Below are 26,794 nucleotides of genomic sequence, written 5' to 3'. Positions count from 1 at the left end.
CGGATGCATATGTATTATTTCCAAGAGTTATCCTTATTTTTCACATTATTTTGGAATATTTATATTACATCTCATTCATATATTTATACCTTACACATTCTATTTATATTTTCTACATATTATCTTGAATTTGAGAGGGATAGTCAAAGATGCTCTTTCGCGGTATTTTTCAAATAATGTGGAAAAGCCGTGATTGGATGGGCAAATGTGACGTGATTATAAATTGATCTTATTGTATTTCACCGAGCCCACGTCTTTGGACACAATGTTCCACATATAGCGGTCTCCAAAGAGACATTTGTCTTCTTCTGAAAATGTACTTAGCAACATGTGCTAGGAACTACATATATTCTTTCACGTGGCACGCATCCGCTGTGGACCCACAGAGTAGAGGAGCCCTTTGGTGCGATAAATTCTGCAGTTGGGTCTCGAGAGTGTAAAAGCAAATTGCCGTATCTCCTAAAAAGATCGAATAAATGGTAATTTCTCGTTTATTTTTAGGAGTAGAAGAAACCTGAGGAATATAATCCAATGACTTTTTTGTTAGAAAATACGTTATGAAATTTAAGAGAAGTATATTTCTGCATATGTGTGTAGTAAATCTAAAATGTTAAAATGTTAAAATATGAAATATTAGATATTTTTTGTTTGTTAGATACGTTACATATATGTATACATATATTTTTTGAAGATATATTTAATATAAAAATATTTGCGCAATTTTAAGTTATGTTCGCTTTTCATAATAATCAATTTCTAAATCGATTTTGAATCTGAACAACAAATCGATTCACCAAAAGGACCGTATTAAAAAGATCAATTTTCAAAAATCGATTTGAAAATATCGTACATAATTAAAAAAATAAGTATCTATATTAATACAATACTTTTTATATTTAATATATAGAAGACCCATTTTAGATAATGTCATTTTCAAGATTCAAAGATTCTTATTTTCTTAAAAAGATTTTTTTTAAATAAAGACATTTTGTTTTATACATAAATCAATTTTTCTTGTTATTTTGCGTATAAAAGTAAAAAAATTGACAAAGTATTTGATATTTTATCAAAATGTGAAAAAAGGTAAAATAATATGGTGTAAAAATTAAACGTACATGCTACTGATTTTTATTAACGAATTAAAAATCGATTCTCTATTCAAATAATTATTTAAAATCGAATAGAAAAAGATCGATTTTTTTGTTAAGAAGAGATCGATTCTTTAAAAAATCGATTCGGAATCGAACATCCCTCTTAAGTTTAAAGTGGCTGCATTTTACAAGTTAACAGGGATGACTGAATGTTCGCACTCGCAGCTTACTAAAGCTTTCCGCACAAAATATTCATAACACGTTACGTTAAGTGCTGATCATTTATTTACACTTTTACAGACCCGTACGTAAACTGGCACGTAATGAAAGATGTAATGTAACAAATGCGAAAATAGATTTTCGCTTTAGGTTACATCTAAAATTGACATTGCCAATAAATTTATCATATTAATTGGAATGGGTATTGGCGTATACACTCGGGAACTTAATGTTTTACGTTTCGATTCGGGTCGCATAAATATCAGAAGACAATGGAAGACCGTCAATCCAGAAAAGTAAAACTTTCTTTTTATTTGTGTGAATTTTTCCATCCTCTAAGGGACGCAATACGACGATTTACTAAAGTAAGGTAACAGGAGAGAACAATGATAGCAATAGCAATCGTAACGAAGAGAATGAAAGGAAAAAAAAAAAGATTGGTCGATCAGGCCGAACGGCCGAGATCGTCTGGGGAGAACGGGACTGGATTTTTCCCCGGTGCCCTTTTCCGACGAATTCCCCGCAATCATTTTTTTTTCCTCCCTTTTTCTCCGTCAAAGCCACGGGCTACATCAGGTAGGTAGGTAGGTAGGTGAACTAGCAGCTGAAGGTATTGACTGGCGGCGGGGTGTCCGCGCGCGCCGAAGGCTGCCGAACAGGTGCACGCCGAGCGGCGAGAACGGCCGAACGGGTAGCGCGCGCGCGCGCGCGCGCTACCGGCCCCCTCTCCGTGCGCGCGATTCGTTTGGACTCGGCCAATGAGCGGGGGGTGGGGGGGATGTGCGCGCGCCTCTGGTGGCGCAGCCAACGGCAGTGAGACGGTGTCGCCTCACCTCGCGCGGTTACCGCACAACTCGTTCGGCTATCGAGCTGCGCGTTTCCGTTCCGCGTCGAGCACCTCGCGCGTACACATACATATATATATACATTATACATACACGGCAAGTCGGAGTTTCGCGTGCGCCGGACGTCGTTCATCGGTTGCGTCGTCCGCGTCAACCGCCCCGAATACTTCGTCCTTCCGTTTTGACGTTTGACGGTGTACTCGCGCGTGCCGATCTCCTCTCTTTCTCTTTGTCGCGCCGCGCGCGCGAGCGTCTTCCGCGGTGAAGTAAGTGACGGTTCCGGGGATAAGGAGAGAGAGAGGACTCGGAGGAAACCCGACGGCGGCGGCTTCAGCCATGCGATTCTCGTGGATGCTCGCGGCCGCGGTGCTGCTGGTTCTGGCCACGGGGGTGAGATGCAAGAGGAAATTCGACGGGGATTTCGAATTCGCCGAGGAGGTAAGTCCAAACGACGTCCTTCTTTCGCCGCGACACCCTCCCGTGTCGCGGATCGTGTCTTTAACGACACAGTGGTTGACAGGTTTTTTTTCCTTTCCTTATTTCCGGCTCGCGCGGAGAAGATAGATACCGCGACGAGACGGATGCGACAATTTCTCGAACGATCGCCCGATCCGGGAACGGTAACTCCTCGAGCGACGTTTCCCGCGGGGTGAGACGCGTCCGCTCGTTAGCGGATAGAATAAAATTGATAGAGAAGCGAAGTGTCACAATCGGCAATAACAACGGCGGCGACTCCGCCGGAGGGTGGCGCTTCGCCGTTGCGAATTGTTGCGAAACAACCGCTTTTTGACGTCCTTTCGCCGCCCGCTCCGAAATTCCAAGGTCTCTTCGTGTCGGAGTATAACCGCGATTCATCGATTCGAAGTTACGCGCTGCAACAAAACCTTGGCGCGTTATAATTTTCCCGCAAAAGCGCTCTCGCGATGAAGGGAGAAAGTGATGCTGCTCCTGCATTCGTATTCAGAATGCTTGTGCAGACACTTGTGCGTTTATCCCGTAAGTGGAATACCATTAACATCAAGCGCGCGTATTATTCGAGAATATTTGCATTTTATTTATTTCTCGCCGTATCTCTACCCAGCGATCGATTTAAGATCAAATTTTTCATGTTCGATTTTTTGCCACTGTCTTTGTTATTTGCCAGATTTAGCAAGTATCCAATTACACCTGTTATCCTTAATTTATATTCAATATTTGAACATTGTCTTTTGTTATTTGCAAATGTTTAGCAAACGACGAATTTTTATGTTCAAAATTCTTTACGTTCGATTTTTTGGCACTATCTTAGTTATTTGTCAAATATTTAGCAAATAATTTCGCCCGTTATCCTTTATTTTTGCATTCAATATTCGGATTTGTCTTTTTTTATTCACAAATGTTTAGCAAACGACGAATTAACGTGCATTTTCAAATGTTCGCGTGGGCAATTGCCATCGGTTTCCGAATGATAACATTAAAAAAATGTCCAAGATACGCCCTTTACATCCTTTCCAGTATTTTTTAGGTACTTGTCTTATCTGGGCTTGTGATATAGTATCGTAGGGAAATCCCGAGTTCAATCTTCACCGCGAGTGTACTCGCACGTATCTGAGAAACGATTTTTCCGGAATAAAATTTCCGAATTTCACGAGGCACGCACGAGCTCCTTTCTCGGGCTCGCAAAGGTCTCCGCTGTCGCGACTTCGCTACTGAATTACGAGTGAATGTACATACGCGCGATCGGTTGAGAGATTCACGCTGCTGTGACGCTCACGATCGCGTTGGAACGCAATATACAATTACGGCGTGCAGTCGTTACGCGGGAGAGAAACGCCGAGTGTCCGCGGCTCTCTTACTTTCGCGTAACTGGACTCCGGACTGAAATATGGGTTACTCGACGTAATTGTTTATTTTGCGCGTGGCTCGCACGCACACGCGCGTGCACGGGCGCGATCGAATCACAATTTCCGCGCGTCGCCAGTGCCAGAAACCGCGAACGTTATCGTTCAACCCTTCCGGCTCCGTTCCGGACGATCGGGGCGTCGCTAAAGAAAGAAAGAGAGAGAGAGAACACTTGTCTCATTCGTTTCCGCCCTTCCTATATATTTTCTACAACGAAGCCGGCGTTTGCGCAAAATATACCCCGAGTCCGTCTGTTTCTTCCCATTGTTGAATTTTGGATGTGTTTAACGAGACGCGCGACTTTCTCTTCGTTAGCCGAGTGCCTTCGATGTTGCTCACAGGTTTGAGTTCCGAGCCCGCGGGGCACGAGGCGTGCTTCGCTAGCGGTTTCCTCGCGTGCCGCTTTGCACCAGGTTGCACCGGCGCGGCGCGGCGGGTTCCGAAACAACCGTAGCCTCGTCACCGAGTTCGGTGTTGCACGAGACAAGCGCAGGCAACATTGATTGATTCGAAATCAGCATGAGACCGTGACGGGAAAATAGAACACAATCCTGCAAGCTGGCGTGCGAAGGAAACCGACGAATATAAATGCGAGAGAATACCCAAAGAGATATTCTTTTTCAGTAGAATCTCTCTATTATTATCTGATTAATACAGCGGTTTGTGTCCAAATTAAATGTGGCCTATTTAAAAAATTAGTTTAAGAAAGAATTCTCTAACAGACTCAAATATATTTTCGAGAATTTATAGCAGATATAAATTACTATAGAGAAAATCAGTTTACTATTAATTTTATACCTGCTCCCTTACAATTAGTCGAATTTGCTAATATAACTGTATATATATTTCTGTTTGCAGAATTTCTCTTTTTGCCATTACGAAACGCGTGTTTTTAAAGCTTTAAAATTCTCAAGTTCTCGACTTAATTTGTATACATTATATTTATTATATTACTACAGTTTTCAGTTGGACGCAATCTGTATATCCCGTAGGATTGCATTAAAAGAAAAAGAAAGAAGAAAACTTTTGGGGAGTTTTTTACTCGTCGATGAATTCCCTCTAGCACATATAGCACATGTTTTAATTGCATTTCCAACCGAATGACAAGTTTACTCTTACAATTTTGTCAGATTAATCTGGCGTAATTCGGAAATAATTAGGAGTTCCTTGCAGTATTATACAGCAATCGGCATTGAGATCGCAAACTCGCACAAGAGCCATTCGTTCTACGGCCGCCGCCGCGCGCCGCCGCGCTATTTATGCGAGACATTTCGCATAAATATCTCGAGTCTCTTAGCGACTTGTCGCCGTTTACCGGCGCGTCTGAATGCGCCATCGCCGAGAGGAGACACCGCGAGTAAAAAAAAAACTCGCGAGTTCTTGTTCCCTTTTGTGTGCGTGCACGAGGACAGGCGGGGGCGAAACGGGCGAACGGCGAAACGGAAGAGACGTAGTAACCCGCTCGGGCGAGGAAACGATAAGAATTGTCGGCCTTGCGGAGTTTCCGAGCGCGAATAATGGGACCGCCTGTCCTCCCGGAGTTATTACGAGCGTCGTTACGCGTTTCCGCGATTTGTAAGTTCCAATAATCGATTTCGGTGATCCCTTATCGTATGCCGCCGGACGATCTTTATGGATACGTGTGCCGTCTTTCGCTGTATACGTACTTATACCGGCGAATCGATTACCTTGCACATAAACGCGAAAGAATCTGCCGTCTATATCGATCCTCGGCGAACGTTGTGCGCGACCCAGTGCCTCGAAGGTAAACGGGCGTGTGTGTATAGTTAAGTGCATCAGTTAAGTACAGTTGTCGCGTGTTGTATTTTCTTACTTTCTCGCGTACGTCCTCCTCCCGCGCGATCCGTGTATTACCTCCCCGATCATTTAACGTTAAACGCCGCACGCTCGTCCGATTCCGAAAAGCTTGTTGATTCATTCGTACGGCATGAGAATCCCATTCAAAACGTTAACGTGACGTTGAATGGGACGTTGATGTCGGAGCCACGCAGCCGTGTTTAACGCTGAATGCGTGGCGAAAATACGGCCGCTCTTGATGCGACGCGTCTCCTTTAATAGAGACTCGAATAGAGATTTGTATTTGAAGCCGTGCACGCGCTTCCACCTTGCGCGATTGTCAGTTTCTTCCCTTTTATCGACGCGATAATTCGCGAGTAATGCATACGATGCAGCTGAAAAATTTGTGTCTTAGCAAGTTTTATGAATTATGGTTTTTAATAGAATACATCGATCTTGTTTCATATTATTTGCATTGCGATACGAGATGTAATGACAACTTTAAATCTTGAAAAATTTTGTTGCAAAAGTAAGGATGATTTAAGAATGACAGTTGAATTCGAGTTTAAATGTATTAACACCACATTTCAGAGCACTCGTTACTAGTTTTTGTCATCACATTCTGATTGTGAGACTAAACGAATATCGAGACGAATATAAAAGGATATAATTTTCATATTTTATATCTATATCCGCCTTTTTGTACATCTCTATATTTTATATTTATTATTTTATACGTATACCTTCCGTATTTTGTGAATTAACGCAAATTTGGGACATTTTAAATATTACTAAGATATCGTTACATGCTTAATCCGACATGCATGCGCTCGCGCATCGGGTTTGATAACGTTGCTGCGGAAATGTCGGATTAAATTAAATTTACATGGAAATACATCGTAATCTTTCATACCGTGCACGAACTGTTTGTGCAGAGAATTATATTTTAGAATACGGAATGTACACAGCATAAATCGTACGGTCGCATAAATCACGTCGTTGATGCATATAGCTTTCCCCGAACGCGATCGATGCTCCGCGTATCGATATGACTGCATCCGAGGACTCGGTCGGGCGACAGGCCGCGATGGCGAGACAAAAGAATTTATTTTATTGCGAGAGAAAGAGAGAGAGAGAGAGAGAGATTTAAATGTTTTTTTATACCACCGCGGTGTCGATAGTACAACGCAGTTGTTTGTAGCTTGCACTTTTCACCGCGCGTTGACAGTTCTCCGCGATGGAACGTAGCGCGAGGCAATGTTTTCGACGTAAAGTTGTGATTTTCGATCGGGTACTCGCGGAACGGTGGAATTCCCATTTTCCCTTCGATATCACGGATATCACGTGACGCGAGACAAACACACCCGCGGATAAATTCGCGGCGATTTCTCTCTCGTTTTCGCAGATTCTGCCTGAGCTGCGGTTTACGGCACAAAGTTAAGATCGCCGCGACTGAATTCGTTTTCCACATCGCGAAATATTTCGTGGAGTCGTCTCGTTCGTTTCTATAATTGAGAAACTTGGCGATGACCGCGACAATTTCGACGGTTTTTCGATCGTCTGCCCGTATTCCTAATCGCGGCAGTAACATCGACATCGACGTTTCGAAATTGGCCGATCGCTTCCGTACGTGATGTTCGTTCTCGAAGCGCGTGTGGTATCTATAATTTTCCAATCGAGTGCATCGGGTTAATCCTAACTCAAAATTCGGTTAGACCGGTTTGAAGTCAAGTTTACCGCGTTTCGAACGAAATTCGCTCGAGTTTCTCTCGAACCGGCAGTTACCGCGATGTAGAAACTACTACTTCGCCAGTTTCCCCGTCTTCGTTGTTTTTCCATCGATATTTACTGAAGCACAAGTTTTAGGCGATATAGAATATTTTTGACGTTAATGTAGCGGATGAAATATGCTATATAATTTTAGTAGTGGCAACGCGATATAAAACCTGAGAAGGAATTCCATCATAAAAATATATATGTAGGTACTTACGACTTTTTAAATACTTTCCACTGGTATTTTCGACACATGTATATAATTATTACACGTATATTTCACGTCATAGATTTATAATACTTTTATTCATTTAAACAGTGTATTTTCTTATATACTATTCATTCAATACAGATATAATAATCTAAATTTCATTCCGTCTTTATATCGATTGTCATCTTTGCGTGTTTTCTGCCAAACAAAGGTAACGTCACGTAACGCTGACTTTGACATTTTCTGCATTAACAAGTCGTTCTGCAAAGGTTTTTATTTAGCAATGTCAATCTCTTTCTTGCCTTCGTTACGTTTTTGCGAATGTCAAATTGTCGGCATCTCTTCGGTTGACGTCGCGGAATCGCGGATTATGGAATACCGCCGTTTGCATACCGGTGCAATGCAGCAGAGACAGGTGAAGCAAATCGCCTCGAATACGGCAGGTGGTAGGAATGTCGGGAATGTCGACTGACACCTCGACTAGGCAACATTTGCCAACTCTCGCCGTGTCACATCCATTCGCCTTACGATCGTGCACTCCGCGATACCTTCGCTCGGCGAGTTTATTGTTTATTGTAGGCAAGAGAGCACACCAGGCGCAGCACATCGCGTCATACATTTTTGCACTTAGGTGCGACATTGTGGTAAAAGCTTTTACCGGGATGTAACTGCGATGCTCTAATCGTGAATCACTGAGAATGATATAGATCTGTGCACTCATAACAAAACGGAATTAATACGGTAGGGTAAAGTACATATTTCGGATCAGATCCTAATTCGGATCAGCAAATTTGAAATGTCTCTCTATATAGCCGACTGTATTTATCATATGTGGATTTTTTTTTCGCTATTGTCTATAGCTATCCCTTATAGCTATAGATAATTAGTGAAAAAATTCCACATATGATAGGTACAGTCGGCTAGAGAGGCATTTCAAATTTGCTGATCCGAATTAGGATCTGATCCGAAATATACACTTTACCCTAGTTATCTCGGAGGATGAATTTTAATTAGTTTTAAACACTGTTTAAATATTACAGCAATGTTGCTTAATATTGATATTCCAATCAACGAGTCTGTGTAAGCCATTTATATTAAATCGTACATTTTAAATTACTTTTCTATTATTCGAATTACTTTTCTATTATTCTATTTCAAATTTTGTGACTGCTGTCTTATTTTTAATGCTTTTGTGTGTGTGTGTGTGTGTGTGTGTGTGTGAGGGTATCTTTTCTTAAAAAAAATTTTCTAGAGTGGTATTACATTATACGGATGTAGGAGAATAGTTTGCAATTTTTAGAATTTTAAATATTATTCTTTTTTCTTCTAAACGAGATGGATTTGCATCTTGTTCAGTTGTCCGGTTTTTCAATCACGTTAGAGTTCTTTATTATAGAAAATCTATAATAAAGCTACGCTCACGCTTACGACGAGATATTTTCATCTGATTGGAATTTTCTATATTGGGATTTGATGAGTCAGAAAACTGTCATTCATTAATAATCCATCTAATAATTCCTATAAGATTATGTCACCACCAATTTCGTCATCGTGCTTGAATACTTTATACTATTTCTCTTCCTTATTTTATATTACATTTTATTTCTTTTATCTGGATATTTGTAACCATTGTTTCGAGCATTTATAATAGCTGATAATTAATCCTATAATTGCCATTTATGGGAAACTTGTGGGATTATAAATAAACTTTCTATTACTGCTGCTCTACATTTCTCAAGTTTCACGATTTTCCATATAATTATTCACAATCGGTGACTCACAGCTAGGTAAAGCCATCGAAAGGATCGCGAAAAGCTTTTTTCCGCAGCCAGGCTATTTTCGACTATTTCCGCATCACATCCTCACGTCGCATTTCATAAAAGTATGCGTCGAAGTACGTTAGAAAGTTCATAAAGGGATTCTGCCTCTCGTCTCGTGCTCACGGCACTCGAAATTTCCAAGTGTCAGGCGCATATCTGGCTTTATTTGCCGCCGTCCTTCAGCGGGCTGACAACCCCTAAATTGGCAAAGGCATTTTCCGTAGCCCAAGTTTCGTCGGCCCTTTGTCTTCGTAGTGATTCGCCCCGTCAGGCAACCGATAGTTTTCCAATTTTCCAAACGCGGCTCCTCCTATCGCGGACGACCCACGGTCGAGTATGAGAGCGGCATTGATCGCCAGGAATATCGATTACTGGCTTAAGGGGTTAAACCGTATTGGCTGTTTGCGCATCTATTTCGCGTTTCTTGGAGTTATACCCTACTTTTCGCGAGTTCGACCCAGATGATTTCGTGTCGTTGTAAATTGTGCCGTTTGTTCCAGTTTTTCGTACCCAGTTTTTCGGAAATTTTGCTAAATTTAACGCATCAGCTTGCATTTACATCTCATTAAAATTTATAATATTCTGAAAGATTTATGCGCGACTGAACGACTCGTATTAATACTCATCACTTCTTCACTCAAAATCTTTTTCAGGTATTTTAAAGAGATCGCAATTACATACTAACACGCGTATGGTATTTAATGAATATGTCAGTAATGTAATTTTTTTTCGACTTTTCGTAAAATATATGACGCGTATATATAACAATATATGACAAAAATATGTAATTATATATCTTATTTATAATTGTAAAATACAAATGCTTGGATATTTTCAAAATTTTTATTCACTATTAAAAGAATTCTTCTTATAAACAGCACTAAATTATGTCTTCTTCTTTTAATCGTGCAGCTATAAATGTACACACGAATATCATAATGTTATCTTTAACTGCTTTTTTATTGAGAAAAAAATAATTTTTTTATTTCCATTCCTCCACTGTGCCTTATAACTTTTAAGATATACGATCGAGATAATTCGTGCGAGACCGACGGCACAGTAATATAACCGATTGCGAAATTAATCCCAAGGGCTATCGCTACGCGGTAACCATTATCATCCCCTTGGACCTACTTTGCAGGTTTGATCTCGCCGAACGATTGAGAAACTGCGCACAAGTTTTATCCTGTCGTTGTAATCTCGTATGCTGCGGAGAATCGGCGCAGTTTCCCCGAAACTTTCCCTCTTGGAGAGGAGGCTCTTTCGGGAGGCGAAGATGACTTTTTCCGGAATTCCGGAAGCATGTGCCACAATCGGATCGTATAAAATGAGGGAAGATCTTGAAGTCGCGACTTCGATCGACCTTCGTCGTTTAAGCAATTTTCCGTCGTATAATTGATTTTAGAAACAAAGTTTCGAGTTACTCGCGAATAAATTTCCTATACCTATTCGCAAGGCTTCCCCGCTTCCCTGCTGAGCGCGAAAATCTTATCTCGCTTCTACCCGCGAAGTTGAAAAGCACCACGGAATGTCTGGTTACCGCACCGTGACATTATCCGCGCTCTTAATTAACTACTCTTAATTAACAATGACTGACGTATAAATTCGAATAATGCAGCGTTGTGTGCCGTAAATCTCGTTATCCGAAATTACGTTCTACCTCTATTCTAGCTATTTTAACTTACTGTATATATATCTGTGTCGACGAATGCTTTCTTAGAAACCCCGACCTTAATTTTAATAAAACATTAATTATTTCACGTATTTGTCATATATTTTCTCCTCAGGGTAGATTCCTATTATTATTTTGTAAATTATGAATTCCTTATATTATATAGACACATTAAAATATTTTGCCAGTCAGGGATAACGATTCTGGAAAAGTAAAATTTATTTCAAGTTAAACAGACAATGCTCCTCGCTGTCTTATTGCGTTTCAGTGTAACTCGGTTCGCTAAGTTTTTCAGTTCCAATTACTCATAACTCGGAAACTATTGATACTTTGATACTTCAGTTTAACTCAGAAACTCGAAGAGTTTGTTACGTAAATCAAGATCCGTTGTGCAATATAATATTGACATCGATAAAACCTGCTGCATCATGAGAAGGCGATAGATACGTATCTTACCGGAAAGCTCGAGTAAATTCTCTACTCAAGCAACGACCGCAGGTGTAATGACGATAAATGCAGTAACGTATACCCCAGACATATGTAAACGATCTCGTATCTAACGCCGAAGTCTCAACGCCGAGTCATGGCGATTAGGAAACTTGCGAGATCTCGTAACAGAAATCAATATTTCTCACGTGTGTTTTCACGTGCGAGAACCTCGAGCGTAGAACGTCACGACTCGACCCTTATCTTTCGTCTCCATGTGCGGAGACTGGAGATTAAAGTGGCGGCAACTGCAAAAGTTTCCCCCCCTTTTATCGCGACGTTGCGCGGATCATTCGGTTCCCCTGGATATTTGTGCACGATCCAGATGATGGAACATATTCGTCGGCCGCGAACCATTCCGTCACCATCCTTTCGTCCTGCTCTTTTCGCCCTTTCTCCCTTCAGTCCCTTCCACCCTCCGCCTCTATCTCCTCCGTCGTTTCTTTTGCCCAGCGAAGAGGAAGCTGCGGATAATGTTGGCACGGGGGGAGGGACAGAGATGCAACGAGACGGACTGGAAGCGGGGCGGAACCGGGACGATGCCGCTGGATAGTAAAATATTGGCCAGACTGGCGGGCGCCGACGAACGACTTTTTCATCGAACGCTTTCGCTTCGACGACGACCGGCGACAACGAGAACGAGTACTACCACTACTCCGATATGGGTTAGATCTCTCCATTCTGCTCTATCTCACCCTCTTTCTTCCACGTCCTCGTGGCCCCACCTCCCCATTCGGTCGAGTTCTTTCCCCCCCTCTCGTTCGCGTTCCGCGCTTCTTTTGCTACCATCCCCGCAGACCGATGGCGACGGTACGTGCCTCCGAAACTTTTAGCTTTTCCTCCCTGTTAGAGGCGTTTCACTCTATCGCGACGCTTCCTGTATATTTTTTCTATCTCTTCGCCAAACAACGACACGGAAATAGATTTCGTTTCAATACTTACCCTTTGTGAACGCGACAGCGTCTTTCAACGAGCTCGTTGAAACTTTAGCGAGAGATTTGCGCGCGCGAGAACGATAATTCCGCAAGACTCTTCCCGTTGTCTTTGCCTGACTCGCGAGAGCGTTAAACCATAATCCTGAAACTTTCGTGATTTATATACAACCAATGTGTTTGCTCATCGACGGGAGGGATATGCGCGTCAACGTTTCGTTACTTAGCGACTTTCGGAAGTTGATGTAGATGCCAGCTTTTGAGTGCATGAATTTCTGATGAAATGACGATATTATATTCTTGTGTTAAGCAATATTAATCGTTGTTATGATTTAAAGATTTATATTTTAAAACAAAATAAATTTCAAACATTACATTATTTAAAATATGTAAATATTTGTTTTAAACGCAAACGAATGTTTAAAAAGTGCTTTGGAAATAATTTAACAGATTTTTCAAGTAAAAATATTAATCGCTTTAAATCGTGTACTTCGGTAAAATTTTTCGATAAATAATTGTAAAAAGCAATCGTTAAATATTAAAGATTAAAAGCGTAAAACACAAAAATAAAAACAGATAAAATGTACAATAGATAAAAATGAATAAAATAAAGAAAAAATATATATTTATAGATTAATATTCTTATTTATCTTAGATCCGTAAATGCAGCTGAAATTTTGAGATACGATATGATTTAATAAATAAAGTTTATTAAATCATATCGTATTTCAAAATTTTAGCTGCATTTTTTAAATGTAATTATGAATATACCTTGTTATACCAGATTTGCAATCGCGATTCAATTAAGGAACTCGCGTGAAATTTATCTTAAAATACAGCTTGAGTTTATTCGTGTGAAATAATCGATTCTTGAGCAAAGATTATACGTACATGCATAATTGATTTTGAATCTTGTAACATTCTTCCGAAGCGGGTCTAAGATAAGGATGATGATTATTTTATGAAAAACATGTTTTAAAGTCTAAGAATAGATTTTTAAAACATTAAAATTAAAAATTATAAAATACTATTCTTTATTACGATATTGTTGTTTTTTAAAAGATAACGCGGCATGATAATATTGCAATATTAATGTGACATTCGATCGAATAGAATATACATATGTATATCAGTGTGATTGTATTTTATAAAGTGTTGAATATTTCGAGACAATGTGTATAATTCTCTGTTGACGTTCGGCCTTGATGTTTGTTATTGCGGCGTACAGCGCGCTGTTTACACAAGGTCGCCGCGCTACCATTCGTACAGTGAGACTCGAGCGGGCAGGTAGCATCGCCGAGCTTGCTTCGCGTGTCGTCGTGTTCGAAATGTGAAACGTTCCCTGCGAACAATTAGCGATTATCAACCCACTGGATTGATTAATTCCAGCAATTAACGTCATGTAAACTTCGTATCAAAGTTCGACGCCTGTTTATTAAGGCATTATTTCGCTCGATTTATTTCTTTGAAGTAGGAATTAAAGTCGTAGGGGATGGAAATATATATATTATAAGTTATCATTTCGCGCTTATGTATCGCGATAATTATGAAAATTTTTAATGGATACTTAAATTCGGATATATTTTGCATCGCGCTTTGAACTTTTTGTCAATTTGAGTATAATTTTCGCATACACAGCATGAAATAACAGATTAATTGTTAGATCAAGTGAGTCGAGTAATAGAAACCCATGACATATTTTTCGTTAATATAATTTCGCGTATTTCACAGGATTTATGCGCTCGAAATATATTGAATACGCAACACTTTTGGTTATATATGTATGTATTTTTGGCGGTTTACCGCGTTTGAAATAGCCATTAACTCAACTTCGTTAATTGTATCGCACGATATCAATACGAGATGCAACCGCGAAGTATCTGATTAGCTGAGGGGATAATCGGTCTTAGAAAGCCATCAATAAAGAAATATCGTAATGTAGCTTTGTGCAGTCGTATTTCTTTCGTCGAATACATTCTATTCGTCACGATGTAGCAAAATCCGTGTTGCGTGATGCGACGAATGTCGGGAACGTCATTTAAAGCGTCCGGCCATCATCGTATTCTGGTAATTAGTGCGCGCGCGATCGTAATTAACCGCATTTTCGCGAATGAGCATTGTGACAGCACAACGAGGGAATCCGAGAGGCAGGAGAAATAGGCCTGGAAGATATCAGACAACAATAGAATATATATACAATGCAATACAATATATATGTATGTATTTTGTAATACATATTTTATATATTTTTGTAAAATATGCATTTTTTACATCATAATGTAAATATTTATTCATATCGCATTAATTTTTTTATTAGAATTATCTCCACAAATTATTAACACAAATATTAACATAGAATGTAATATGCGCATAAAATCTATGTTATAGAGTATAATAAAGATTTTGCTCTGGTATAAAAAGTAACTTCGATCTCCTGGCAGAGATTCAAGAATAGATGGTGCAAAATGTAACTGTGTATACATTTCAACAGTTGCTTGCGTTACGCAACGTACGTAACTGAAACCGGGGGAACATTTGTACGAAATGTGACGTTGTTACACATATCGCATCTAATTAATTAGATTACTCGGCCTATATATCCTATTTATGGCGCAAGGAATTGTGTTTCGCGTAACTCTCTGGCCATGCGAGATACGCGCGTGCAAACATACCCGAGTTTAATTTGAATATGTTGTTACCCAGCGCATCGCAGCATGCACTTTCGTTTAAATAATAATATTACAAATTAACAATTCCGCCCATTACAAGCAGCGTAATCACGAAAAATTATGAGTAAAGGATGTAATAGATGCAAAAACAGTGTCCTTCGTGAATAATATTACGATTCATATTTTCGCCATACATTTTACGGTTAAGTAGGATTATCTAACTTTCAATATGCAATTGCGTTACAACTTATATATTAAATTAATAGAATCATAAGGATGAATGACTCGGATAAACATATTTGACAGCACTTTGGAAATCAAACGGTAATTACTCAAAACCACATTGCGATAGAATTTTTATAATTATAGGAAGAATGTTTACTAAAAATCGTGTATGCAGTAATATATAACGAAAGAAAATTTACAAGTTTCTTTATCTCTGATGAAATTTTTTCATTCGTATAACTTATACATACATAAAAAATACAGCTTGCTCTCGTTTCTGCCCTTCAAACTTTATTTCAAAGTTACTGGACGTAAACTTTCGACTTACAATTCATGCGAAAATATTTTGCATGAAGACGGTAACATTTAAAAGGAAAAGGAATAATTTTTTCCGGTAGAGATAACGTAATACGCGAAATATTGAGGGAGACATCGGGCTTTTCACGCGTTCTTCCCTTCGCCTGGTAAATTTCGAAACGAAATCAACTTGCTGCGTATTTCCGAACTCCCTCCGTCTCCTCGAGGGCCTGTTTGCTCGAAGAGTTTTGGCAATGGCTGTCTTCGGCGATGCCGTTCGATATTCCCTTCGCGAGACCGCCGTGCATTCAGGGGTGGCGAAACACTCTTTTTTTTCTCTCTTCAGTCGAAAGCAAAACGTCTATAGAGGTTGAGCGGTTGCTGTTTGCGTCCTCTCTTACAAGCACGAAATAAATTCAAGAGATAAAATAAATTCGAGAAACAGAGAGAAAACTATTCTTTGCGCCTTGTTGGTACAAAAAGTACGAATGTAGGTCGCGATATATGATTTCTTCTCTTACAGGTCTGATGTCTATGACCCGTGTCCTCACCTCATTTTTCACGTAAGACCATGAATGTTCATGTCACGAAGAGTTGTGCGGTGACACGGTGAACGCCAAGAGCAAAATCTTTATCTACATAATAGTACTTGCCCCCCCCCCCTCTCTCTCTCTCTCTCTCCCATATTTACCATTTATTCAGGCGATATATGAAATGCAACTGGATAAACAAAATGGATTTAAAAAAAGTCACGCGTGTATAAACAATGATTGATGTAACTTATATCGTATTATCTCATCACCGATTCACAAATAGACTGCGAAGTGATTCCATATTATTGTCAGTATTACTCTTTCGTTAATGAAAGACTAATCAACTTTATTATAAGTACCTCATGAATTTAACATTTTAATATTTTAATTTCTGTTTCTGTTGAATATATCGCAACCGAGCATGACGATAATTTCTAATTCTAACGTTGTTAGATATAAGTTATTATTCGCATTTCACGATTCAACGTCCGAGTAATCGGACGGTCGGGCAATCTCGAAGTTGAGATCCTTCGCTTTTGTTACCTTACAACGTCGCATTACTTGTAATCTCATTACATCGTCGATCGATCGGGTCGAAATGAAAGCGCCGGTGCTTGACTCGCGTCGCGATAACGACAAGCTACAAAAGCCCGGGACGCGCATCGCTCGGCGCAATCTCGACATCGTTATTCGGACGGCGACGTAGCTCCGCGCGTGCTAGCGCGCTCCGCTCGCGCTTTTCCTCCAGGCCGTTTGTCTCCCGTGACAAAACGGACGGTCGTTTTCGCCGTTTACCCGTAACTCTTGTGCTGCGTCGGCCGCGCCAAGCAAGTCGTGTCCGTGTTTGCGGCACGGCGCGCGATTACATGAACGTCTGAAACTCGCCGCGATGGCGAACGTCGCTCACATCGTCCGCACTGCTTTCCATTAATCGTCTTTCTCTATATCGTATATCCGTGCGAATTGTGCGTAATTGGCACTAATCGTGACTGTGAGCGATTGAGAATGACGAGCGCTATAGAATTTTATTCAGTGACAGCCTCCATTTATCGGCGTAATTGACGATGACGGCTTACACACGTTTCCGTAAATAAGGCAACGTAACTCATTGTCAGAGAGAGAGAGAGAGAGAGTGTGGGATATATTTCCGCATTATTATATCTCTAAAAACTGCTTACTATTTAAATCTCATCTTCTTTCTTTTTCTCGAAAAAATTTCAGTGCATACTAGTGCATATATATTAATCATAATATTTTTACTATTTATTTATAATCAATAAAAATGATCGTATAACCGTTAATATTTATTTCAGTTGAATTTTTGAGAAAAAACATTTGTAGCAATCTCTTTTATAAAAGATAATTCCATTGTCAATATCGTAAATTGGGGGGAGTAGTATTCTTTTCTATATAGCTGAGTTAATACCGCGTTTTGGTAAACAATGATTCACGATCCCCTAGTCTTAAGAAAATGATTGGTAAATATCAAGAATTCCCGTGGATAGTGAAACTTGGATAGTAAAGCTTGTTAGTTATTTCGTTAAGTATTGAACAATCCCGGAGTCTTTTTACTATTTACATTTGTTATAAAGCTATTTTTACTGAAGCAATCTTTTAGATTTATGTTGATAAAAAATTAATACGCTTTTAGGATAAGTATAACGCATGTAAATATTGACAGCACAAGTTTATTTCATATAAATTTTTAACTTAAATTGATATAAAATGTTAATGTTACACCAATTAATTATATAAATGACCTCAATTTAGCCGAGATGAAAGCTTTAAAGCGAACTTGTAATTATTTATAAGCTTATTTAATTTTATTCGCCATCGTAATCAATAAAATACTATTGATTTATCGATTAATTGAACTAACAGCATTGTTAATGATATATCATTTGATAAATCGGGGTCTGCACTGGAATGTAGAGAGATGTAAGAAAATTATAGATTAACTTTTAGAGGACGGGCCATGACTTTTTATGATTTTTATTTATAACTTCCATATATATGGCAAAGTGTTTTAGGTACTATGAAAAATAAGTGACCCCCGTTGAGCCTAAAAATAGGCTTCCCGTCCTCCACAGGTTAAATATATGCATTACAAGAAGCAGCTATGCCTTTTTAGCGGGTACATTTTGCTCAGATGCTTGCAATAAAGTAACGAGAAAGATCATCTATCTCAATCTTCTCATCTAGCCGTAATGTTTTCAAAGATCATATTTTGCGTTATTAAACGCGAGGAGGAAACGTGGACATAGTTTTACGTCCACGTAGCGTTTGTCAAAGAGAACGTCCCATATACTCGCGTCCGGATCAATAACGCATACGTTCTAAATCGGAGCAAACCTTGCCCGTCCTCCAATCGCAATGAATTGCGCGAGACTAAAAGATTTTACATGCTTGTTAATAACGGACACTTCAAAGTGAATTAATGATTCGATATAATTTTAAAATTAAACCGTCTACTTAGAATGATTCACATCGCATGTGTCGTATATCTCCTTTTCAATAATGTGTTCGTTATATGATCTGATCATTTTATTTATTTGATCGTAGGCGAAAGAGAGAATTATGGAGTATATCTCTAATTACTCAATACATCTATCTTCTTGTAATATTCTTTTTTAAATATTGAAAATGTGCTAGCTTTATCTTAAAAATATAAAGCTTCGGCGAGAAAGAACAAGACTTTCTGCTGGTAACGTATTTGTTTAGCGAAGAAAAATAGTAATGAAGACAATACGTTCGATTGTATATTTCACCACGAAGCACGTTTGTACAGCCGCACATAAATCTAAGATCTCCATTTATTATGATACACGCTGTTATAGGTTACGCGGGAGCGCACTGTTATGTCTTATTATTGGCAGATTGCATTTAGCGCGGTCGCGTGAACGCGACGTGTCGTCGCTGCACCGGAGGGATATTCCGACTCCGTATTTTGCTAGGGAGTGGCATGAACATATCGATTTTGCTGCACATCGCGTAGAAGCAGTCGGTGTAAACAGAAAATACTGCAGCCGCGGCGAAGAAATTAGAACGTACTACTTGCGGCGTCCGGTCCCGCGGACGCCGCTGCGCGCGGACACGAAAATTTCGGTCGTCTACCTGCTCGCTTCGTTGATTTCCATTTGGTGTTCTGAGAGTGAGATTTCGTGTATCCAGAGAATACATGAGATTACGTAAAATTTTATTCGACGATGTATATCACTGTACTGCTTGCGAGAATCAAGAGTCGATACATTAACACAAGAGATACGTTAAAACAAAGCTTATACTTTTCGTTAAAAATCTAAATTTGATTATGTATATTTGTTATTATTTTTATCATTGATGGATTTGTTCGAAACGTCTATATTTGCACCGTTGGCAAACGATTATTATCTTCTTGTTTACCGGGGACGATATAATTCACCGGTGTTAAAGCGTTGCCGATATTCGTGGCGATATTTGTTCTTCCTCATTAATTCATGCGTCTCCGTGAATCGGTTTTCCAAGGAAAATGTTCGCGAATCGTACTCGGCGGACCGGCTACGGCTACAGTGAATGAGTTTCAAACTGGTCTTGCAACACAACGACGATGTCGAACGAAGCGAGTTGGAGACTGAAATTGAAACTTTGGTTCGTACTCTTCGAATACTCAATGTAACGAGACGAACTGTACCTACGCGTGCCGGGGATTCTAATTAGAATTTCGTAGGGATTTCATTTTCCACGTTCTCGGTGCCGGCCTGTCAAATCGTTGCGGACACCGTCGGAACATCGAATCGCACTGGACTGACTGGACCGCGAAGATGCATTCCGCTCTTTTCAAATTGCCGGACTGATCGTTTTCTAAAATTATTTCTGACCTCTTTACCGTGCCGTTCGTTTAAGCGCCGTCGTTCATTATCCTCTACAAAATGGTCGGGTAAAAGCGCGCTGAAATCCTTCGATACTTGACGCTTTCGGAGACGGTTGTCGAGCGACCGGAATTAAATTCAAGAGAAAAGTTGCACTTGCGGCCGAAGCGTTTGTGCCAAAGCGAGTGTTCTCTCAGTCGCTGTCCCAGGGCATTGTACAAGTTAGCAGCTGCAACTGGCATTAAAACCATTGAAACGTGCTGCTCCAACGAGATCCATTTCCACGCGGATAGCCTCGTCAACGGTTCCGCGACGACGAAAATACAACGACGATGAAAAAAGCTGCATGGGGGGGGGGGTGAGGGGGAAGGGGGAGGATTTTCATTTCCGTTCGGTTAATCCTCGCGCTCCTCTCTCTTTCACAAGAACAATTTAATACCATATTGTATATGCATCGCGATAGTAGTAAACGCGCTAATTGTAACAAAAGCGGTTCGTGACGAATTTTTACCACGAAAGGTTTCGCTGAAGAGTCCGACGAAGAAGATCGCGTCAAATTCCGTGGAGCCGTCAACGGCGAGAGATCGAGGTTGCCGTAAATATACGAGGGGAAGTTTATTCGCGCGCTGCTCGATCCAAGTCGAGAATAACGGCCGGCTCTGGCGCATACAAATCTGTTTTGGGCGAAACATGGCATTTCCACTTTTGCCCGAGTGGAAGAATTCGGCGGCGAAGCATAAGGGGGAAAAGGCTAGATGGAAGGGTGGAAACGTTCGGCGCTGGCCGTGTTGTCAGCGGGGTGCAATGGCAGTCTGACGGGCTGCAGGTGGAAGCGCGTTCTCATTGCGGTTTAGTTTACAATTGGCGGATCTGTAAACACATTAGCCCGCGCCGGCTGTGGCCGCCTCGGCACAACGCGATTCTCTACCCTTTCTCCTCTCTCGCCCCGAACCGACCCGATTAGAGAACGCGCCGCGATGCCGTCCGTCCGTTAGTCCGTTATGCCCAGCACGTCTCGCGTTCTGCGCTGCACTCGCAATAGGCGTGCTATTGCGTTCAAATTGCCGTCGAATTGCCGTGTAAAGTATTCCATTTCACATATCGCTCTCGTCATCGTGTTCGGTGTTCCTTGTGTCCCTTGTTCCCGCTCAGGACCATTCAGTTAACGATCCCATGTCTGTAGATTTTGCATTACAAAAGCACGGTTGTCAGTCTTCGAAAGTATAGCAGTGTCGAAGAACTTTATCTCGACAAATAGATCGTGCGAGAATTATTAAATTTATGTATCACAATAGTATAAGATTACTCTCTAAATTTGAATCAGTGACTATTCACTGATTCAGATTTAGAGAGTATATTTAAGAAAAAACATGAAAATATCTTACAAGGGAATCTCGCCAACCTAAAAATTCTGATTTTGATAAAACTACACATGTAGGGGAGGTAAATATAGATAGATTTATAAATTTTTAGTTGCGGTATAAAAACCGATTCTAAGGGGGTGAAACCACTTCTCATATGTAGAGCGGCTTTTGCTTTTTGCTTTTCTCAATATCTCGAAAAGTATTTGAAATATCAAAAAATGTTTTATACAAAAGTTTCATAGTAACAAACACTTCTATTTAACCACATTAATAATATTTTGATAAAAAATTTTTTTTAATTCGTGAGGTTTTTTTATTATTTAAATCGCTAAACTTTGACTAATTAAATAGTTTTCCCAAAGAATCTCTTTTGACATATTTTTATTTTCATGATCAAATATCTTTTTGAAGAACGTTGCATTGTTGTTAATATCAGCTATCAGCTTACGAAATATTTGGGTGAAATATTGGAGGTGGGGGTGAATGGAAGTACAAAGATTGTAGCGGAGAATATCGTATTTGATGTATAGATAATTATTATAGAGAAGATCTCCTTCCCCGTCGTTTTTTAGCTCTTCGGGCTTTTGCGTGTTCGGCCTGGCCAACCTGATTAACTTGTGTTGATTTTCTGTGTTCTCTTATATAAACACGGTCATGCGGGGTTCCGTGGCCGCACACGTTATATGGTTCGAGAGTTACGATAGATAAAAGGCTTTTATATACCACATTCGAGTGTGTGTGTGGGATTAAAGTAAACATAGTATTCCAGAACAGTTCGCCCGCTTCCTATAAAACGAGAGGCGAATTTTACTGTGACGCGCGGATGGAATGGTGTCGTCTCTTGCTCTAACCGAACTCTAACGAAATCGACTGCTAGGAAAATTATTTTTATATTTATTTTTTACACACGCATATAGATCAAATGTTTTAACTTAAATTTTAAGATCCTACATTTCAAAGTGTGATAAAAAAAAGAAAACCATTGCACGTTGGTGAACACAATATAATTGAATTTTTTCTAGAGAGAGAGAGAGGGAGAGAGAGTTATCTCTTTATAGAATATATTTTTATCGAGTTTAAAGCTTTAAAAGACGCGCAAGCTTTTTTATACACATATATAGATAGAAAACTTTGTGTATTAATAAAAAATAATTCTTTTTGTTTGTAGCTACTTTTATTTTTATAGAAATAACCTGTCGATTAATATTTAATTATGTAATCATACAAAATCTAAGCATTGTTTACGGATTAAACTTAATGCTGTCTACAAACAGAAAAATGTTATTTTTATACAATTTTATATAGTTTTTATACATAGAATATTGATCTTTTTATAAAAAATATATAATAATTGACTGTAAATATTGCATTGATAATTTAATAGAAAAAATTATTTCAAATTTATTTAAAAACCTTTCTTTAATCTAATATCTTGGGGAGCAGAACCTTATATATATATATATATATATATATATATATACGTACAAAAATAAGTCAGGTTGCTATATATTAATTAATGTGGAAACTGATGTCACCGCGAGAATTCGCACGCTTCTCGTGAAGAGTAAATTATTCTCGCAAATTACCGTTTTGATTTGTAGCGTACGATAAATTGGATAGGCCCTCGAATTTAATGAGCAATGCGATCCACTAATATCCGGATATTCTGGAAGTACTAACGAGCATATCTCGCTCGTCCCTCCTTCTCCCCTTTTCTACGATATGTACGACAGATATGTAAGCCGGATTTTGCATGTTGCCTGTTTGTATCTCTAGAGGCTGTCTGTCGGCCTGAAGATTATGCACTTTAATGAAAGGCATCCTCGCAATGTGTGTTCAAAATCTGCGAGGTGTCTTGAGAGAATATGGCATGTTTATGTGTGAGCACTCGCTGCATTTGCTCGAATCTCCAAGTCGTACATGTGTTGCAATGCTGCGCGTTGCTTATAGATTTTATATTTCTTTTTGAGAAAATGACGCAAAATATCATCTTAGAATTTTCTAAATAATAGTTACGGCGAAGTAAAACAAAGAAGAGATTCAATTATTTCAATGTTTATTTAAGACATTTAAGTTATTAACTTTAGTAATTATTGTTACTGAAATTTTAAAGTGTTCTGACATATTGCAGAGTTTCAGAAATATAAATAAATGTTAAAATTACACGTTAAAAGTTATATTTTAAGTGGCTTTTAATATGTGATTTTAAGTTTAATTGAGATGTTACAAGTCTTACTCAAAACTGAACTGTCATAATATCTTGACCTAACCATGCTCAGTGCAAAATATTTAATAAATAAATTAAAGTGGAATAAAGCAGAAAGATTAATTTTATATTTGTTAGAGAAAAAGGAAGCGAATAAGGTAGAAAATTCTGTGTTCGCCTATACGGGATAGAAAAATCTATATTTCTCGTGTCCTTTCCCACTCTGCACACTTGCTATAGATGACTTTAAACATGTAGAAAATTAAAAGTTAGACACATCCCAGTTCAAAGATGAGTTATTTCTATACGCGCGCGACCGCGGTTAATTAAAACTTCTTCCGCCGATTCTCCGGCTTTTAGCGTATGCGGTTAGTTTTAATAATCTCCAAAAGTGCGCGGCATTAGCCTAAGTCGCCGCGAAAGCTGCTTTCGCCGGAAACTCGTAATTGTGCTACTGTAATACATATATAATTATAAGTTATCGGGTGTGTTCATTATCTCGCGCGTCTCTCGTATTTCTAAACGCAATTAATTTGCTCGAATTTGTGTGTCGTTGTTACACATATTGCACTTGCGCACGCTTCTCGCAGAAACCTTCGTTATATTTCCCGCGCAACTGAGCTGTCGATACGATTGACATAGAATGGTACGTGCTGAATTCGATTAAGGATAACGATAATTGCAGCCATACGTGCACGTCTGCCATGGAGGTAATCCCTTACTGCACCGGGGCCCTTCTGGAAGAAGCTCTTCTTTGTTTTATTTACCGCCTACAGGTATTTACTCGTTTCGTGCATGCAGTTAATAAGACTGGCTGTAATGAACTTGTTTATTTGCTGGAGCATCCATAGAGGAGTTTAAAGCGCTTTCTCTCTCTCTCTCTTTCCCTCCCCCCTCTTCTCTCTTTTTCAGCTTATCGATTTAAATTACGTTACAACTCGAAAGTTACGAGTCATACATGTATGAAGCAGAAATAAAAATATCCGTATGAGTAATATATTAAAACAGTAGGCATGAAATTGATATTTCCTTTGAATAGTTATCACTTGCAACAACCGATCATTAACGGTGCATTTTGAAACGTTGCGGCAGAATTGCGATGGAGTCACACTGATGTCGCGCGTTGTGGATGTGACGCGAATGAATGAAGCAAAATTTTCAATAGGAGCTTAATTTCGAGCGTTTTAAAATGCAGCTATTTATAATTGCCGGGCGAGGAGGGCGGGCGAAGTGAATTCCGAAACGAGAGCGCGACGTCGCGGTCGGGATGGTAAATTTCGACAATCCGGACGGATACGAGGCGGCGCGTTAGGAATTCGAAATGATTCTTTTTCATGGAGCGAGATCATCCCGTCGACCTTGGGCCGGACACGTTTTCTCGCGCGCGTATGCCTTTCGTATACCTGGATCCACCTGTCGACCCACTCGATACCCCGATACGTGCCGGCAGGTATATGTAGAACGTAACTATATGGTACACAGCTTCTCAATTACGGATTTTTCGAATTAAGAGGCGATCCTTTTGTACAAACACATTGAAGGTACTTGTAAGGCTCGCGAGAGATAAAGTAGAAATTAACAATGTTTTAAAAATTATAAGAATACAAAGGGATTTAAGCGAACAAACGCTTTATTCTTTACTTAATATTAAGCGTACTTTACATTCGCAGAATTTTAATTAGGTGGCTTTATACGTGTAGCATATATGTATATGTCGCCATAAAAGCGCAATACGTTTACCACAAATAAAGAAAAACAAAATCCGAAAAATTTAGCTTTAAATTACATACATAACTCGTTCTCGGAACTATTTTTGCATTAAGATATATACAAAAAATTATTATTTTTATTCCTCTTTCTATATTCGTTCTTTTTTCTTTTGTTATATCTGTTTTTCAGAGAAGCACATATTTTTTAAATATTTGCACGCTTTTGTTAGCTTAACGAGAAAGTTATACTTCGTCAAAAATCTAGAGAACCGCTCGTGTAGAATTGTTCAAAAAATGCATAGGAACAAAAAGAATACAGTTGGAAATCTACGAATATTCTCTACATTCGCGCGATTCGATCTAACGTCACGTAGACGCAAATGTTGACTTGACACGCAGCACTTTGCATTCTTCATTCGTGTCTTGTGCTTCTCTTTTTTCCGTATCCTAATACGTATTTTCCTTATCGTGGCGTATCATTTTCCTCCGGAGTCTTCCCGGTCGGGTCAACGTCATCGATCCACGGAAAACCACTACCGTCGTCGCCATCGCCGCCACTATCTTCCGTTTCTCGTTTCTCCAATGCGCGACGGGGATACCAAAGTTTACTGGCGAACAGGGACGCGAAGCGCGTAAAGCTTCATCAACAATAAATAATGTTAGACTCGCGAGCGAGATAAATTTACGGTTGCATTGTCTCTCATTAATTTCCCAGTTCTAGATATACCGTTTCTCGAATTTAGAGAAGTACAGTTTTCGATGATTTTTGAATTATTTATCGAATGAATGAATTTTACATTAGCCATAGCATTTTTATTTTGGATCTTATCGATGTTTTACCGACTTTTCGATAAAATATCATATACATATTTGATATTTTAGACTAAATACAGCTGTTAAATCTTTTTGATATTTGATTTGTGAGTCAATAATAATACGGATACCTCTAATTCTGTGAAATATGATTAACTGTTTGAATTTAGTTTTCGCATAGAACATGATCGAGACATTAGTCTGAACGCGTTTACGCGACGCTATCGACGATAGTAATAAAGATATCGTTTGAAGATATCGGTTAAGTCGTTTTCTCCATCCATAAGGAGTTGAGATCATTGGTTTCGTACGATTTCTTCGACACGTACGAAGGTAACGGCATAGGAAGGCACGACGTGCACGGCGTACAAGCCGCGCTGCACGGAAATTCATTTCACGAAGC

General features: G+C 39.4%; 1 protein-coding gene across 1 annotated transcript in view; it reads left to right on the top strand.

The window, feature by feature from the left end:
- Window positions 1–2,136: 2,136 nt before the first annotated feature.
- Cow (Proteoglycan Cow) overlaps window positions 2,137–26,794 on the top strand; it is a 111,074-nt gene continuing 86,416 nt past the window's right edge. Inside the window, exon 1 of the mRNA XM_071701945.1 lies at window positions 2,137–2,593. Within this exon, the coding sequence (XP_071558046.1) occupies window positions 2,492–2,593 (102 nt within the window). The 5' untranslated portion in view covers window positions 2,137–2,491. The remainder of the gene's footprint in view (window positions 2,594–26,794) is intronic.

The sequence above is a fragment of the Temnothorax nylanderi genome, unplaced genomic scaffold (assembly GCF_030848795.1).
Source record: "Temnothorax nylanderi isolate EJ_2023f unplaced genomic scaffold, tnyl_v1.0 TNYL_tig0027_pilon, whole genome shotgun sequence".
In the NCBI taxonomy this organism is placed as follows: domain Eukaryota; kingdom Metazoa; phylum Arthropoda; class Insecta; order Hymenoptera; family Formicidae; genus Temnothorax; species Temnothorax nylanderi.
Note: the sequence above shows the minus strand (reverse complement) of the source record. Positions and strands in the feature narration are given on the sequence as shown.